We start from the raw sequence: 14,505 nt of genomic DNA, 5'->3' as shown, positions 1-14,505 counted from the left end.
TCGGTGTGTAACATCAGGCAGTGAGCTCGTCTCTAGACTGTGAGTTCGTTGTGGGCAGGAATGTGTCTGTTGGCTTCACAGACTCCGTCCTCTCCTGGTTATCCTTGTATCTCTCCGACCATTCATTCTCAGTCTCCTTTGTGGGCTACTCCTCCCCTTCCCATCCCCTTACTGTAGGGGTTCCTCAAGGGTCAGTTGTTGATCTCCTTCTATTCTATTCTATTCTCTATCTACATTCACTCATTTGATGAACTCATTCGCTCCCACGGCTTCAACTAACATCTCTACGCTGATGGCACCCAAATCTACATCTTTGCCCCTGCTCTTTCTCCCTCCCTCCATACTCGTATCTCCCCCTGCCTTCGGGACATCTCCATCTGGATGTCTGCCCACCATCTAAAATTCAGTATGTCAAAGATTGAACTCCTTACCTTCCCAACCAAACCCTGCCCTCTCCCTGACTTTTCCGTCACTGCAGATGGCACTACCATCCTTCCCGTTTCACAAGTCCACAACCTTGGTGTCATCCTCGACCCCGCTCTGTCATTCACCTCACACATCCAATCCGTCACCAAAACCTGCAGGTCTCACCTTCACAACATTGCCAAGATCTGCCCTTTCCCCTCCATCCAAACCACTACCTTGCTGGTTCAATCTCTCATCCTATCTCTACTGGATTACTGCATTAGCCTTCTCCCTTCTCAGGCCCCCGGTTCCTCCCCCTCCTCCTTCCCTCACCCCCAACGATCTGGCCTCCTACTTCATTAACAAAATTCAATCCATCAGGTCCGACCTCCCCAAAGTCTCTTCCCCCCTTTCTCCAACCCCCCGGCTCTCAACACTCTCTGCTACTCTCCCATCCTTCCCAGCGGTATCCTCAGAGGAACTCTCCTCCCTCCTCTCAAGTGCTACTCCGGCCACCTGTGCTTCTGACCCCATTCCCTCTCATCTTATGAAATCTCTAGCTCCATCCCTTCTCCCCTCCTTAACTTCCATCTTCAACCACTCACTCTCCACTGGTTCCTTCCCCTCTGCCTTCAAACATGCCCATGTCTCTCCCATCCTAAAAAAACCCTCTCTTGACCCCACCTCACCTTCTAGTTATCGTCCCATATCCCTCCTACCATTCCGTTCCAAACTCCTTGAACGAGTTGTCTACACGCGCTGCCTAGAATTCCTCAACAACAACTCTCTCCTCGACCCCCTCCAGTCTGGCTTCCGTCCCCTACATTCCACGGAAACTGCGCTCTCAAAGGTCACCAATGACCTCCTGCTTGCCAAATCCAACGGCTCATACTCTGTCCTAATCCTCCTCGACCTCTCAGCTGCCTTTGACACTGTGGACCACCCCCTTCTCCTCAACACGTTATCTGACCTTGGCTTCACAGACTCCATCCTCTCCTGCTTCTCCTCTTATCTCTCCGGTCGTTCTTTCTCAGTCTCTTTTGCAGGCTCCTCCTCCCCCTCCCATCCTCTTACTGTGGGGGTTCCCCAAGGTTCAGTGCTTGGTCCCCTTCTGTTCTCAATATACACTCACTCCCTTGGTGACCTCATTTGCTCCCACGGCTTCAACTATCATCTCTACGCTGATGACACCCAGATCTACATCTCTGCCCCTGCTCTCTCCCCCTCCCTCCAGGCTCGCATCTCCTCCTGCCTTCAGGACATCTCCATCTGGATGTCCGCCCACCACCTAAAGCTCAACATGTCGAAGACTGAACTCCTTGTCTTCCCTCCCAAACCTTGTCCTCTCCCTGACTTTCCCATCTCTGTTGATGGCACTACCATCCTTCCCGTCTCACAAGCCCGCAACCTTGGTGTCATCCTCGACTCCGCTCTCTCATTCACCCCTCACATCCAAGCCGTCACCAAAACCTACCGGTCTCAGCTCCGCAACATTGCCAAGATCCGCCCTTTCCTCTCCATCCAAACCGCTACCCTGCTAATTCAAGCTCTCATCCTATCCCGTCTGGACTACTGCACTAGCCTTCTCTCTGATCTCCCATCCTCGTGTCTCTCTCCACTTCAATCCATACTTCATGCTGCTGCCCGGATTATTTTTGTCCAGAAACGCTCTGGACATATTACTCCCCTCCTCAAAAACCTCCAATGGCTACCGATCAATCTGCGCATCAGGCAGAAACTCCTCACCCTGGGCTTCAAGGCTGTCCATCACCTCGCCCCCTCCTACCTCACCTCCCTTCTCTCCTTCTACTACCCAGCCCGCACCCTCCACTCCTCCACCACTAATCTCCTCACTGTACCTCGCTCTCGCCTGTCCCGCCATCGACCCCCGGCCCACGTCATCCCCCGGGCCTGGAATGCCCTCCCTCTGCCCATCCGCCAAGCTAGCTCTCTTCCTCCCTTCAAGGCCCTGCTGAGAGCTCACCTCCTCCAGGAGGCCTTCCCAGACTGAGCCCCTTCTTTCCTCTCCCCCTCGTCCCCCTCTCAATCCCCCCATCTTACCTCCTTCCCTTCCCCACAGCACCTGTATATATGTATATATGGTTGTACATATTTATTACTCTATTTATTTATTTATTTATTTATTTTACTTGTACATTTCTATCCTACTTATTTTATTTTGTTGGTATGTTTGGTTCTGTTCTCTGTCTCCCCCTTTTAGACTGTGAGCCCACTGTTGAGCAGGGACTGTCTCTATGTGATGCCAATTTGTACTTCCCAAGCGCTTAGTACAGTGCTCTGCACATAGTAAGCACTCAATAAATACGATTGATTGATTGATTGATTGATTAGCCTCTTCTCTGATCTCCCATCCTCCTGTCTCTCTCGACTTCAGTCCATACTTCACTCTGCTGCCCGGATCATCTTTGTGCAGAAACGCTCTGGGAATGTTACCCCCCTCCTCAAAAATCTCCAGTGGCTGCCTGTCAACCTACGAATCAAGCAAAAACTCCTCACTCTCAGCTTCAAGGCTCTGCGTCACCTCGGCCCCTCCTACCTCACCTCCCTTCTCTCCTTCTACAGCCCAGCCCACACCCTCCACTCCTCTGCCACTAACCTCCTCAATGTACCTCATTCTCGCCTGTCCCGCTGTTGACTCCTGGCCCACGTCCTTACCCTGGCCTGGAATGCCCTCCGTCTACACATCTGCTAAGCTAGCTCTCTTTCTCCCTTCAAAGCCCTACTGAGAGCTCACCTCCTCTGGGAGGCCTTTCCAGACTGAGCCCCCTTTTTCCTCTCCTCCTCCCCATCCCCCCTCCTAGTTCCTTCCCCTCCCCACAGCACTTGCATATATTTGTACAGATTTATTACTCTATTTATTTTACTTGTACATACTTACTATTCTATTTATTTTGTTAATGATGTGCATATAGCTACAATTCTATTTGTTCTGACAATTTTGACACCTGTCTACATGTTTTGTTTTGTTTGTCTCCCCCTTGTAGACTGTGAGCCCGTTGTTGGGTAATGACCGTCTCTATATGTTGCCTACTTGTACTTCCTAAGCGTTTAGCACAGTGCTCTGCACATAGTAAGTGCTCAATAAATGCGATTGAATGAATGAATGAATGAATTACAGTAAGCTCACTTTGGCGAGGGAATGTATCTATTTATTGTTGTATTATACTCTCTTAAGGGCTTAGTACACACAGTAATTGTTCAATGAATACGATTGACTGACTGACTGACTGAATATGGTCTTGACAACTCCTAAGCACTTTGAGGAACTCAACAAATTACAAAATTACCTAGTGAAAACCCAGCCTTGTTAAAAAAAAAAAAACAAAGCATTTTAGGAGCTCTTGTAGGAGCATGTGAGCAAATGATTAGATGATCATTTTCTAAAAGAGTCTGCAGTCAATCAGTTGCCTAACTCACTGTTTCTACTTTATGGATCATGCCATGACATAGGATATCCACTTTCTGGTTCCACGTTTTCTAGATTTACTGGCAGTCTAGGTTATGACCCACAGCAACTAAGTGCACAGGGGATGGGGGGATTTTTAGTCTGAAGTAGCAGGTAAGGAGGTCAGGGTAAGAATCCGGGGCTTCTGGAGAGAGAGAGTTTAATGAAGGAGGCAGCAGGGAGCCATGAAATTCCAAGTTAGGAGGGATGAGAAGGATAGCAGTGCAACTGCCTAGGCTGGTTCCTCCAGCAGGCCAGATCATGAGAGGATGGGGAAGTGGGATGTTTGGAAGAATCTCATTAGCCTGGTGATAGTATGTTAGCCATGCCCCAAATTGCTAATTTTTCTTCAGATGCTCAAACCAAAATGTAAGAATTTCCAGTCGCCATTTTGCCTCTGCCTTCAAAATACCCATCAAAGGGGAAGCTGGAGGGATTGTGAGTATGGGAATGCTGTGTGTGGGTTGCAGGGGTGGGGGAAGCCAGGCATGGGAGTATGAGGAGCAGATGTTGCAGTCTTCTGAATGTCTGAGGGGTTGTCAGGGCTAACAAGAAAAATGGAGGGAGCATGGAAGAAGATGGAGGACGATGAAAAAATAGGACAGGAAAGTAATCAAGATATGAGAATTAAAAAGGGAGAACCAAAAGAGAGATCGAAGAAATACCATATAATTATGGGGTAAAGAAAAAGGACAATTAGGAGAAGCAATGTTCCCTTTTGTACTGAGCTCGGGTCTGGGAATCAGAAGAAACTGGGTTCTAATCCTGGCTCAACCACTTATCGGCTATATGACCTTGGGCAGGTCATTTAATTTCTCTGTACCTCAGTTACCTCATTTGTAAAATGGGGGTTAGACCTTGAGCCCCATGTGAGCCAGGGACTGTATCCAAACTGATTATCTTGTATCTACTCCAGTGCTTAGTACAGGGCCTGGCACATAGTAAGTGCTGAACAAATATCATTAAAAAATCAGAGAGACAGAAGAAGACAGGGAAGGGGAAACACTCAAGAATCCTTTGATTTTTTCAGAGGATGCAACTAGGCTGTCAATGTAGCCAAGATTTCCTTCTTATAACTACATATTATACCTATTCTTGACCATTATCATCAAATGTCATAAGAAATGTCTTCACTAATATTTAAAGATAATTTGATATGAAATTATCATGTGCTTTTGCAGAATTCATGTACACTTCTTGTCTCTAAACTGAACACTTAGCCTAGTAGGTAGGGTGCATCCTTTATGGATTGAAAAGTTAATAGGAGAATTTAGGTGTGATTATGGAATTGCTAATATTCTAAATCTTGATTCACACTCCAGGCTGATAAATAACTGGCAAAAATGAAAAAAGAATTAACTACAGCCAAGCAATTTTTTTTATTGCAGATTCCAATTATACAAAAGGATTGCCACATTTTAGACCTTTACCACCCACCCTCTCTTCAAACTCCGTGTACTCAAATGCTATATAAATTTCTAAATTAGGTAATCTGGAAATGAAGGATTTACTGCCAACCCCTCAGAATTTCATAAGTCTTGTAAAAGAAGGCATTGTTGCAATGGTTTACCAGTTAGAACAATACAGAAGCATTTATATCTGTTTCTGAACTGATCCCTGGAGTTCACCCTTAACGAAGGAAGAGCAGAAATTAACAATGTTGATTATGAAAAGTCCCTTGCATGAAATCTGAATAGGCAAAATTATGACTCATGAGTGAAACGAGGTGCTAACTGCTATTTCATTCAATTGTATTTATTGAGCACTTACTGTGTGCAGAGCACTGTACTAAGCAGTTGGGAAGTACAATCTGGCAGTAGTACAATTTCCATCCCAAAAAGGAAGCGAAAGCCTAGTGTCCACTTTGATACTTTTAAATGATATTTGTTATAAACTTACTATGTGCCAAGCACTGTACTAAGCATTGGGGTATAAATAAGTTGATCAGGTTGGTCACAGTCCATGTCCCACATGGGGCTCAGTCTTAATTCCCATTTTACAGTTAAAGTAAGGTAGGCAACGAGAAGTGAAGTGACTTGTCCAACGTCACACAGCAGAGTAGTGGCTGAACCAGCATTAAAACCCAGGTCCTCTGACTCCCAGGCCTGTGCCCTATTCACTAGGCCACGTTACCTCTCCAATGATATCAGAAGCAACACGCAACACATAAGAGGGGGAAATCAATCAATCACATTTATTGAGCATTTATTGTGTGTAGAGCAGTGTACTAAGCACGTGGGAGAGTACAATTTAACAACATAACAGACACATTCCCTGCCCACAATGAGCTTACAGTTTAGAGGGGAAGAGAGACATAAATGAATAAATCAGGGACACATCCATAAGTGCTGAGGACGGGGATGAATAAAGGGAACCAAAAGGGCCTGAGGAGACTGAAATTGTATTAGGATCTCTGGGAAGGGGGGTGGCTGAAGGGGGAGAATCCAGAATGAACCAGATTCCCAGCCCATAGAATTGAAAGCCAGGCCCTCATATGGAGACGGGTTCACAGGAACAAGGATGTCCAAAATTCTGAGGAATCGGCAGTAAGTCCTTCATTTTCATTTTAGGAATTTAGTAACATTTGAGTGCACAGAGTTTGAAAAGAGGGTGGGTGGTATAGGTTTAAAATGTGGCAGTGCTTTTATATAATTGAAGCCCGGTGACTGAATACTGGGGGATGGTACCCTTTACCCTGCTCAGTCTCTTTGCAATGAACCTTGAAAAGACAATGTAGAATTACAGCAGCACATTTTGAAATGTATAATTATCCTTGTAAGCATTTAATAAAAAATGCTGAAGGACTGATTGATCGATGTCTCTGTAGGTTCGAAGTGAAAGGAAACAATTAATTTGTTTGGATTTTTACTTTCTGAAATATGTCCCTCATCTATTTTGGCTATTTTTCAATTACCGCGAGATACAGAGGTCCTTCACTAGAAAGAAAAGAGTGATATCCTTTTCTTATAACACTCTGGATATTTGAATTAGACAAGACTTTTTTTTTCTTCCATGGATGAAGGAATCTTGTAGATTAAGATCTGTGGTCTCAGAACAAGGCAGATCTTATAAAGTCTTTCCTCCAGATAGAAAAAGTCCTTGAGCTTGCATGGAATGATGGATCAACCACCCCAGTTATTTATTAATTCCACTAGACTCTAAGCCTCATGTGTGATAAGGACAGTGTCTGACCTGATTATTTTGTATCTACCCTGGTGCTTGGCCCATTATTATTATTGTTATTATTATTATTATTATCATTATTATTATTACAATGTATCAAGCACTGTGCTAGGCACTGGATAAAGTAGGATGAAGATTGTATTTATTGAGCACTTATGTGAGCAGAACACTCTATTAAAGGCCTGGGAAAGTACAATACAATAAAACTGGTTAAACGCAATCTCTGCTCACAAGGGGCTTAGTGTCTATAGGGTGAGACAGATAATGAAATAAATTAACAGATGTAGTTGCAACTCTAATCAACTCAGCGTTTAAGTAGGGGGAGGGGAAGTGGTCACAATAGTCATAGAAAAGGCTACCTCTCAAATACTACTGAAGTCTTTGATTGCATTAGTTTTTTCATGGTATTTGGGAGTGTTCACTACGTGCCAGACACTGTATTAAGCAGTGGGGTAGATACAAGTTAATCAGGTTGTACACAATCTATGTCCCACATGGAGCTCACAATCTCAATTCACATATTTTAGATGATGGAACTGAGGCACAGAGAAGTTATGTGATTTGCCCAAGGTCACATAGCAGACAAATAGTGGAGCCAGGACTAGAACCCAGGCCTTTCTGCCTCCCAAGCCCATGCTATATCCACAAGATTATTCTGTTTCTCAGTTTGCTACCTTTATTCACTTATCCCTCAGCCCCACAGCACTTATGTACATAGGCATAATGTAGCTATTTGTATTAATGTCTGCCTCCCCCTCTACAATGCAAGCTAAGTGTGGGCAGGGAACTTGTCAACAAGCTCTGTTACACTGTACTCTCCCAAGTGCTCAGGACTTTGCACCCACTAAGAGTTCAATTAATATAATTGGTTGATTGATTGAAGACTACAGTAACCCAAGAACTGTTCAAACAGTTAATCACCTTTCCAGGACCAACTGCCTGATCAGGCTGTCAGGTGTTTCCCTGAGCAACTTCGTTGGAATTGCAATAGACACATAGGAAATTAAAATGAAATTCAGCATGCTTGTTTGCTTAAATTAATTTGACCTTTTTACACTTTGACCTGCATGCCCATTTCAGAGTGTCAGTGTCATCACTAGCAGTTTTTAAGTGGTTGCTTCTTTAACTGTCTCAAACCATTTATTTAACAAAGACTCACCTAGAGGCAAGGGAATGAAAAAACGAAGGGTGCGTTTTCTCCAGTGCAGAGGGTCCAAGGGTCTTTGATTTGAAGTCTTCTCTGTGAAGACCAGATCTTTGGTCGGCTGGATATTACCCCGAGACTAACCCACTGTCGTATCTGGAGAGTTCATGGTACCTGTTTTTTTAATCATATAGTTTATGATAGCATCAAAAAATAATTTCAGGGCCAAGGTCTCTGAGGAATATTTTGAAGTTGTTGAAAGAAGCAACTTGGTCAGGTTATCGTCATATTTATTGAACACTTATTGTGCTCTTGGGAGACTATAATACAACAATAAACAGATACATTCCGTTCCCACAATGAGCTTACATTCTAGATGGATATTTATTGAACACTTATTGAACACTATTGTGCTCTTGGGAGACTACAATACAACAATAAACAGATACATTCCATGCCCACATTGAGCTTACATTCTAGATGGATATATCCAGGTTTTTCCACATAGAAGGGGGAGGTTAAAAGATCTAAGAAATGGATTTGAGAAATTTAAAACTAATATAAAGCAGAGTAAAGGAGGAAAGTAAAGGAATCAGAGATGAAATAAATGTCTGGGTTTGATTGTGAAGGACTGCAGGGTGATGAGCAGAGGAAGACCTGTGTTACTTCAAGACCTGTGTTACTTCAAGACCTGTGTTGATTCAACTGCACCAGGGAGCACATCTTTACTTGAGCTTGCCCAGGTAAACCGTGGCATCCACCTCTGGTTTGGGGAGAATGTATTGGTAATGAAAACCGATATATGCACCGAGAAGGATGGCAGGGAGGGCACCTGTGGAGCAAGAGAGTGAGTACACACCAAGTCAGGATGGGGGGGTATCAACAGACTGGCTGACTGTATTATGGGTTCAGAAGAGCATGGGGCTACCCAAAGGGGCTAAAGATGCCAAGAGAGGCCCAGGTCCAGTGCCTCAAGTGGCTCCTGAATACCATTAAGTCTTCTAGAGGTACTGAGGGAAGTCGTACAGCACAGGACTGGAAATCAGGAGACTTGAGTTCTAATTTCAGCTGCCATTTGTCTGCAGTGTGCCCTTGGGCAAGTCACTTAGCTTCTCTGTGCCTCAGCTTTCTTATCTTTAAAATGAGGATTAAATGCATTTTTTCTCTCTTTCTACAACTGTGAGCCCCAAGTGGCAGGGGGACCAAGTCTGATCTAATTGAACTGTATTTACCATAGTTCTTGGCACATAGTGAATGCTTAACAAATACCACAAAAATCATCATCACTGATTTGGAATACTAAAAAATGTTATTAATCTGAAACAGAATTCAACTCAAATGCCTCTGCCAGAAAGCAGATTCGAGAAAGTGTTGACCAGAGTTATTTGGTCAACAACTGAAATTTGAGAACACTGTTCATGGCGTCCTTCACATCATTATTCCTCATGATGTATATGAAAGAGTTCAACATTGGGCACACAAAGGTATAAAAGAGAGCAATGATTTTCCCCTGTTCAACCGACCGTTCATTGGGAGGTGTTAGATGCATGCAGAGAAGAGTCCCATAAAATATGGTGACAGCAGTCAGGTGGGAGCCACAGGTGGAGAAGGCTTTGAGTCTCCCCTCAGCCGAACAGATCCTCAGGATGGCAGCAAAGATGAAACCATAGGAGATGAGAATGATCAAGAGAGAGCAGATGAGGTTGAAACCAGCAACCACAAACATGGCAGTTTCTTTGACGAAGGTGTCAGAGCAAGACAGGAGTAGGAGAGGAGGATCGGTACAGTAGAAGTGATTGACTTCATTAGAACCGCAAAATGACAAACGTAGCATCAGCACCGTCTGGATCAAGCCATTAAGGAAACCATAGACATAGAGAGCCATCACCAGACTGATGCAGACTCCCCTAGACATTTTGCTGCCGTAAAGCAGCGGGCTGCAAATTGCCACGTAGCGGTCGTAAGCCATGATTGTTAGCAGATAGTATTCGGTGATGGCCAGTAAGACAAAAATAGTAAATTGAATGAAACAACCGACAGAGGAAACAGTCTTTTTCTCTGATAAGAAATGCACCAGCATCTGAGGGGAGATATTGGTGGCATAGCATAAATCCACAAAGGAGAGGTGGCTGAGGAAAAAGTACATGGGATTGTGCAGTCTGGGAGTGATTCGAATGAGAACAATCATGCCGACATTCCCCACCACAGTGATGAGGTAGATGATGAGAAACATTACAAAGAGGAGAGGACGCAGCTCTGCTTGAACCTTCAGCCCCAGGAGAATAAATTCAGTCACTTCTGTACGATTCCTATTAGACATTTTTCTCATTTTAATTTAATCAACTAAAATACAAAACAAAGGGCCATTAATAGACGTGAATGGGACCCTTTCTTTCCTTCTCTTGTCTCTCACTTCTTGGAGTTCTTTCAATCAATCAGTAATATTTAATGTACAGTTACTGTGTGCCAATCACTTTACTAAATGCTTGGGAGAGTACAGTACAAAATACACAGTACAAACCTGCCCACAAAGAGCTTACCGAAGAGAAGGGGAAATAGACATTTAAAAATATTACAGATGGGGATGTACCTAACTAGTGTGGGGATGGGAGAGAGGTGAATATCAAAGTGTTCAGTGGGAATAGTCCCAAGTGCATAGGTGATATAGAAAGGAAGGCTTAGATGGGGAAATGATGGGGAAAAATTTCCAGTGGCTACCAATCAACCTACGCATCAGGGAAAAACTCCTCACCCTCGGCTTCAAGGCTCTGCATCACCTCGCCCCCTCCTACCTAACTTCCCTTCTCTCCTTCTACAGCCCAGTCCACACCCTCCGCTCCTCTGCCACTAATCTCCTTGCTGTGCCTCGTTCTTGCCTGTCCCACTGTCGACCTCTGGCCTGGAATGTCCTCCCTCTGCACATCTGCCAAGCTAGCTCTCTTCCTCCCTTCAAAGCCCTACTGAGAGCTCACCTCCTCCAGGAGGCCTTCCCAGACTGAGCCCCCTCCTTCCTCTTCCCATCCTCCCCCTCCCCATCCCTCCTGCCTTACCTCCTTCCCCTCCCCACAGCACCTGTATATAAGCATATATGTTTGTACGTATTTATTACTCTATTTATTTTACCTGTACATATTTATTCTATTCATTTTATTTTGTTAATATATTTTGTTTTGTTGTCTGTCTCCCCCTTCTAGACTGTGATCCCGCTTTTGGGTAGGGACTGTGTCTATATGTTACCAACTTGTACTTCCCAAGCGCTTAGTACAGTGCTCTGCACACAGTAAGCGCTCAATAAGTACAATTGCCTGAATGAATGAATGAATGAATGAATTAATGAGGGGCTTGCGCACAGTGTGCTTTGAACACAGCAAGTGCTCAATAAATACAATTGATTGATTGATTGATTGGGTTAGTTGTGGAAGGCCTCTTGGAGGTAACATGGAACGACCTCAATTAGAAGATGACTCAGGATAGCAACTGCTGGTATTTCCATGAGTCTGAATCAACTGAAATAAAATAAAATCCTGGCAGGATAGCAAGATGATTATCATCTCAAAAGCTGTGGTGGATTATATTTGCCGGTGACTTGGGAAATCTAAGGGACAGTGGAATCACAAAGGAGTAAATATATGCAATAGCCATTTAATCTCAAAGCAGTCCTTCCCCACTGTACAATATAAATCTTTGAAAGAGGCCCATAAGGTATACAGCAATGTCACATACAGATTTCAAATAGGCATAGTGAGCCCTAATTTCATCCCTGTTTAGGAGGAGAAAGTAAGACCTAATTCTTTTGAGGAGCAAGTCCACAAACCAGAATATGAAAAAGGAGAATACATTCCCCAAACTGTGTGGAGTAGAAGGATTCTGTTTTACAAATTATGCTGTGTGGAATACCTGGGGGAGAATTACCAGGGAAAATCTACAAAATTCATGCTCTCCACATGGTACATCTAAGGTTCTAGTCGGTGGTTTGCATTTCCTCCCAAAGCAAGTGCTTCTGGGGAATGTCCAAAACAAACTCCAAGCATCTTCAATCAATCAGTGGTATTTATAGAAGACTTACTGTGTACAGGGCACTGTATAGAGCACTTGATGCTTATATGTAATCCTGGTTCCCCATAAGTGTTTCTGTTAACTGAAGTTGCCTTTCTCCTCGCCCCCACTGCTCTCTCACTGCAGAGTCAGAGACACAGCCAGGACAGCTAGGTTAGGTTAGGTTGATAAGGTTGTGGTCAGCTCAATTTTGAAGGTATCACGGGTATGGTTGGAGGCATATGATGGTGGTATAATTGTGACAAGTAGCTGAGATTAAGTGACTCACTTCAGATCCTGCAGAAACTCGATAGTAGAGTATGACTATTGTGTGCAGAGCACTGTACTAAGCACCTGAGAAAATACAATATAATATAATTGGTAAACATGTCCTCAAAAATCTCCAGTGACTACCAATCAACCTACGCATCAGGCAGAAACTCCTCACCCTCGGCTTCAAGGCTCTCCATCACCTCGCCCCCTCCTACCTCACCTCCCTTCTCTTCTTCTACAGCCCAGCCCACACCCTCTGCTGCTAATCTCCTCACCGTGCATCGTTCTTGCCTGTCCCGCCATCGACCCCCGGCCCATGTCATCCCCCTGGCCTGGAATGCCCTCCCTCCCCACATCTGCCAAACTAGCTCTCTTCCTCCCTTCAAGACCCTACTGTGAGCTCACCTCCTCCAGGAGGACTTCCCAGACTGAGCCCCCTCTTCCTTCTCCCCCTCCTCCCCCTCTCCATCCCCCCCCGCCTTATCTCCTTCCCTCCACCACAGCACCTGCATATACATATATATGTTTGTACGTATTTATTACTCTATTTATTGATTCATTTTACTTGTACATATTCTATTAATTTTATTTTGTTAATATGTTTTGTTTTGTTCTCTGTCTCCCCCTTCTAGACTGTGAGCCCACTGTTGGGTAGGGACTGTCTCTATAGGTTGCCAACTTGTACTTCCCAAGCACTTAGTACAGTGCTCTGCACACAGTAAGTGCTCAATAAATACGATTGAATGAATGAATGAAGCATATTCATGTTATAGAAATTTTTGACCATGTAGTGCCAAACAGAGCTACACGATTATATAGAAATATTTATTGATTAATAAATCAAATCAAATTAATTAAATAAAATATTCAATTATTTTTTCCCCACCTGAAAGCATTTCATTTACCAGAATTTCTTTGGGATTGCTATGAGTAGAAGATTCCCTAAATGTAATTCATGTTTCTTTGTAAAGAGCTTAACAAATAGCTAAAACAAATAGATTTGCTTTAAGTTAACTTCAGTCACCTCCTTGGGAAGCTGATTAAGTAGATGAAAGCATGTTTCCATCCACACCCAATTGGCAGTTTTATCAGGTCACCAATTGTACCATTTCTGCCTTATTCCAAATCAGCACCAAAAAACAAAATAGAAAAATGTATCTAGATGTACAAGTGTTTAGGATTGCTAGACCTACCTGTGAAAGAAGAAAAGTGTCTCAGAGCTGTCTTAAGGACAAGGGTTGGTAGAGCCAGTTTATAGTTGCTTCTGTGCTTTATAGGGACTCAAATCCTTAGGGTCTTTTTCGACTAGGCTCAGGGGAAGCAATTAAAGTGATACTGTTTGATTCAGCTCTGGAGATGCAATATTAATGATGTGATTCATAGTTTATTTTTCTAAGAAAGGTGTTCACATAAGCCCCATGCTTTCTCTTCATTTCCCAGTTTCCCATGATAAATTAAGTCTCTTCTGGTTGATTTAAAAAGGTAAGCTGCTGCAACTAATTGCAGAATTTCATTATGTTTGATTCATGTCAAGCCTTGTTACTGCTTGAATGGAGGAGTGAACACTTGTTAAAACTTGCAGCATATGTTAATGTGAGTCTCTGTGTGTGTATGAATAAGAAAGAGACACAGAGAGAAAGCGACATAATAATGTTTTAGTATGTGTCAAAGCAGCACGTTTAAGTGTTGAGGTAGGTAGACGATCACCAGAATGAACATAGTCCCTTTCCTAAGTCTAAAAGGATGGGAAACCAAGCATCTTATCCCCATTTTACAGATGTTGGAACTGAGATCCGGAGTGGTTGTGACTAGCTCAAGATCTCAGAGATGTCCAAGGCTCCTACTCTTTTATTGAGCCCATGATGCTGTCCATGCTGAGAGATTCAAGATGATCAATCAGTTAATCATATTTGAGACACAGAAAGTCACAGAAAACTGCAAAAATGTTTCCTTTAATCAGACTCTTTAACTCCAACTCTATATATTTGTCCTTTGTATT

General features: G+C 43.6%; 1 protein-coding gene across 1 annotated transcript; it reads right to left on the bottom strand.

Annotated features, from left to right (window-relative positions):
* Positions 1-9,579: 9,579 nt before the first annotated feature.
* On the bottom strand, positions 9,580-10,518 carry LOC119921456 (olfactory receptor 1030-like). Its single transcript, XM_038741669.1, has one exon. The coding sequence runs from the start codon at positions 10,516-10,518 to the stop codon at positions 9,580-9,582; it is 939 nt and encodes a 312-aa protein (XP_038597597.1).
* Between the last annotated feature and the right edge of the window lie 3,987 nt (positions 10,519-14,505).

The sequence above is a fragment of the Tachyglossus aculeatus genome (genome assembly GCF_015852505.1).
Source record: "Tachyglossus aculeatus isolate mTacAcu1 chromosome 12 unlocalized genomic scaffold, mTacAcu1.pri SUPER_6_unloc_2, whole genome shotgun sequence".
In the NCBI taxonomy this organism is placed as follows: Eukaryota; Metazoa; Chordata; class Mammalia; order Monotremata; family Tachyglossidae; genus Tachyglossus; species Tachyglossus aculeatus.
The sequence above is the reverse complement of the archived record's forward strand: the minus strand, read 5'-3'. Positions and strand labels throughout refer to the sequence as shown.

Coding starts and splice junctions, on each gene's coding strand:
- LOC119921456 (XM_038741669.1), bottom strand. CDS start 10,518: ATGTCTAATAGGAATCGTACAGAAGTGACTGAATTTATTCTCCTGGGG.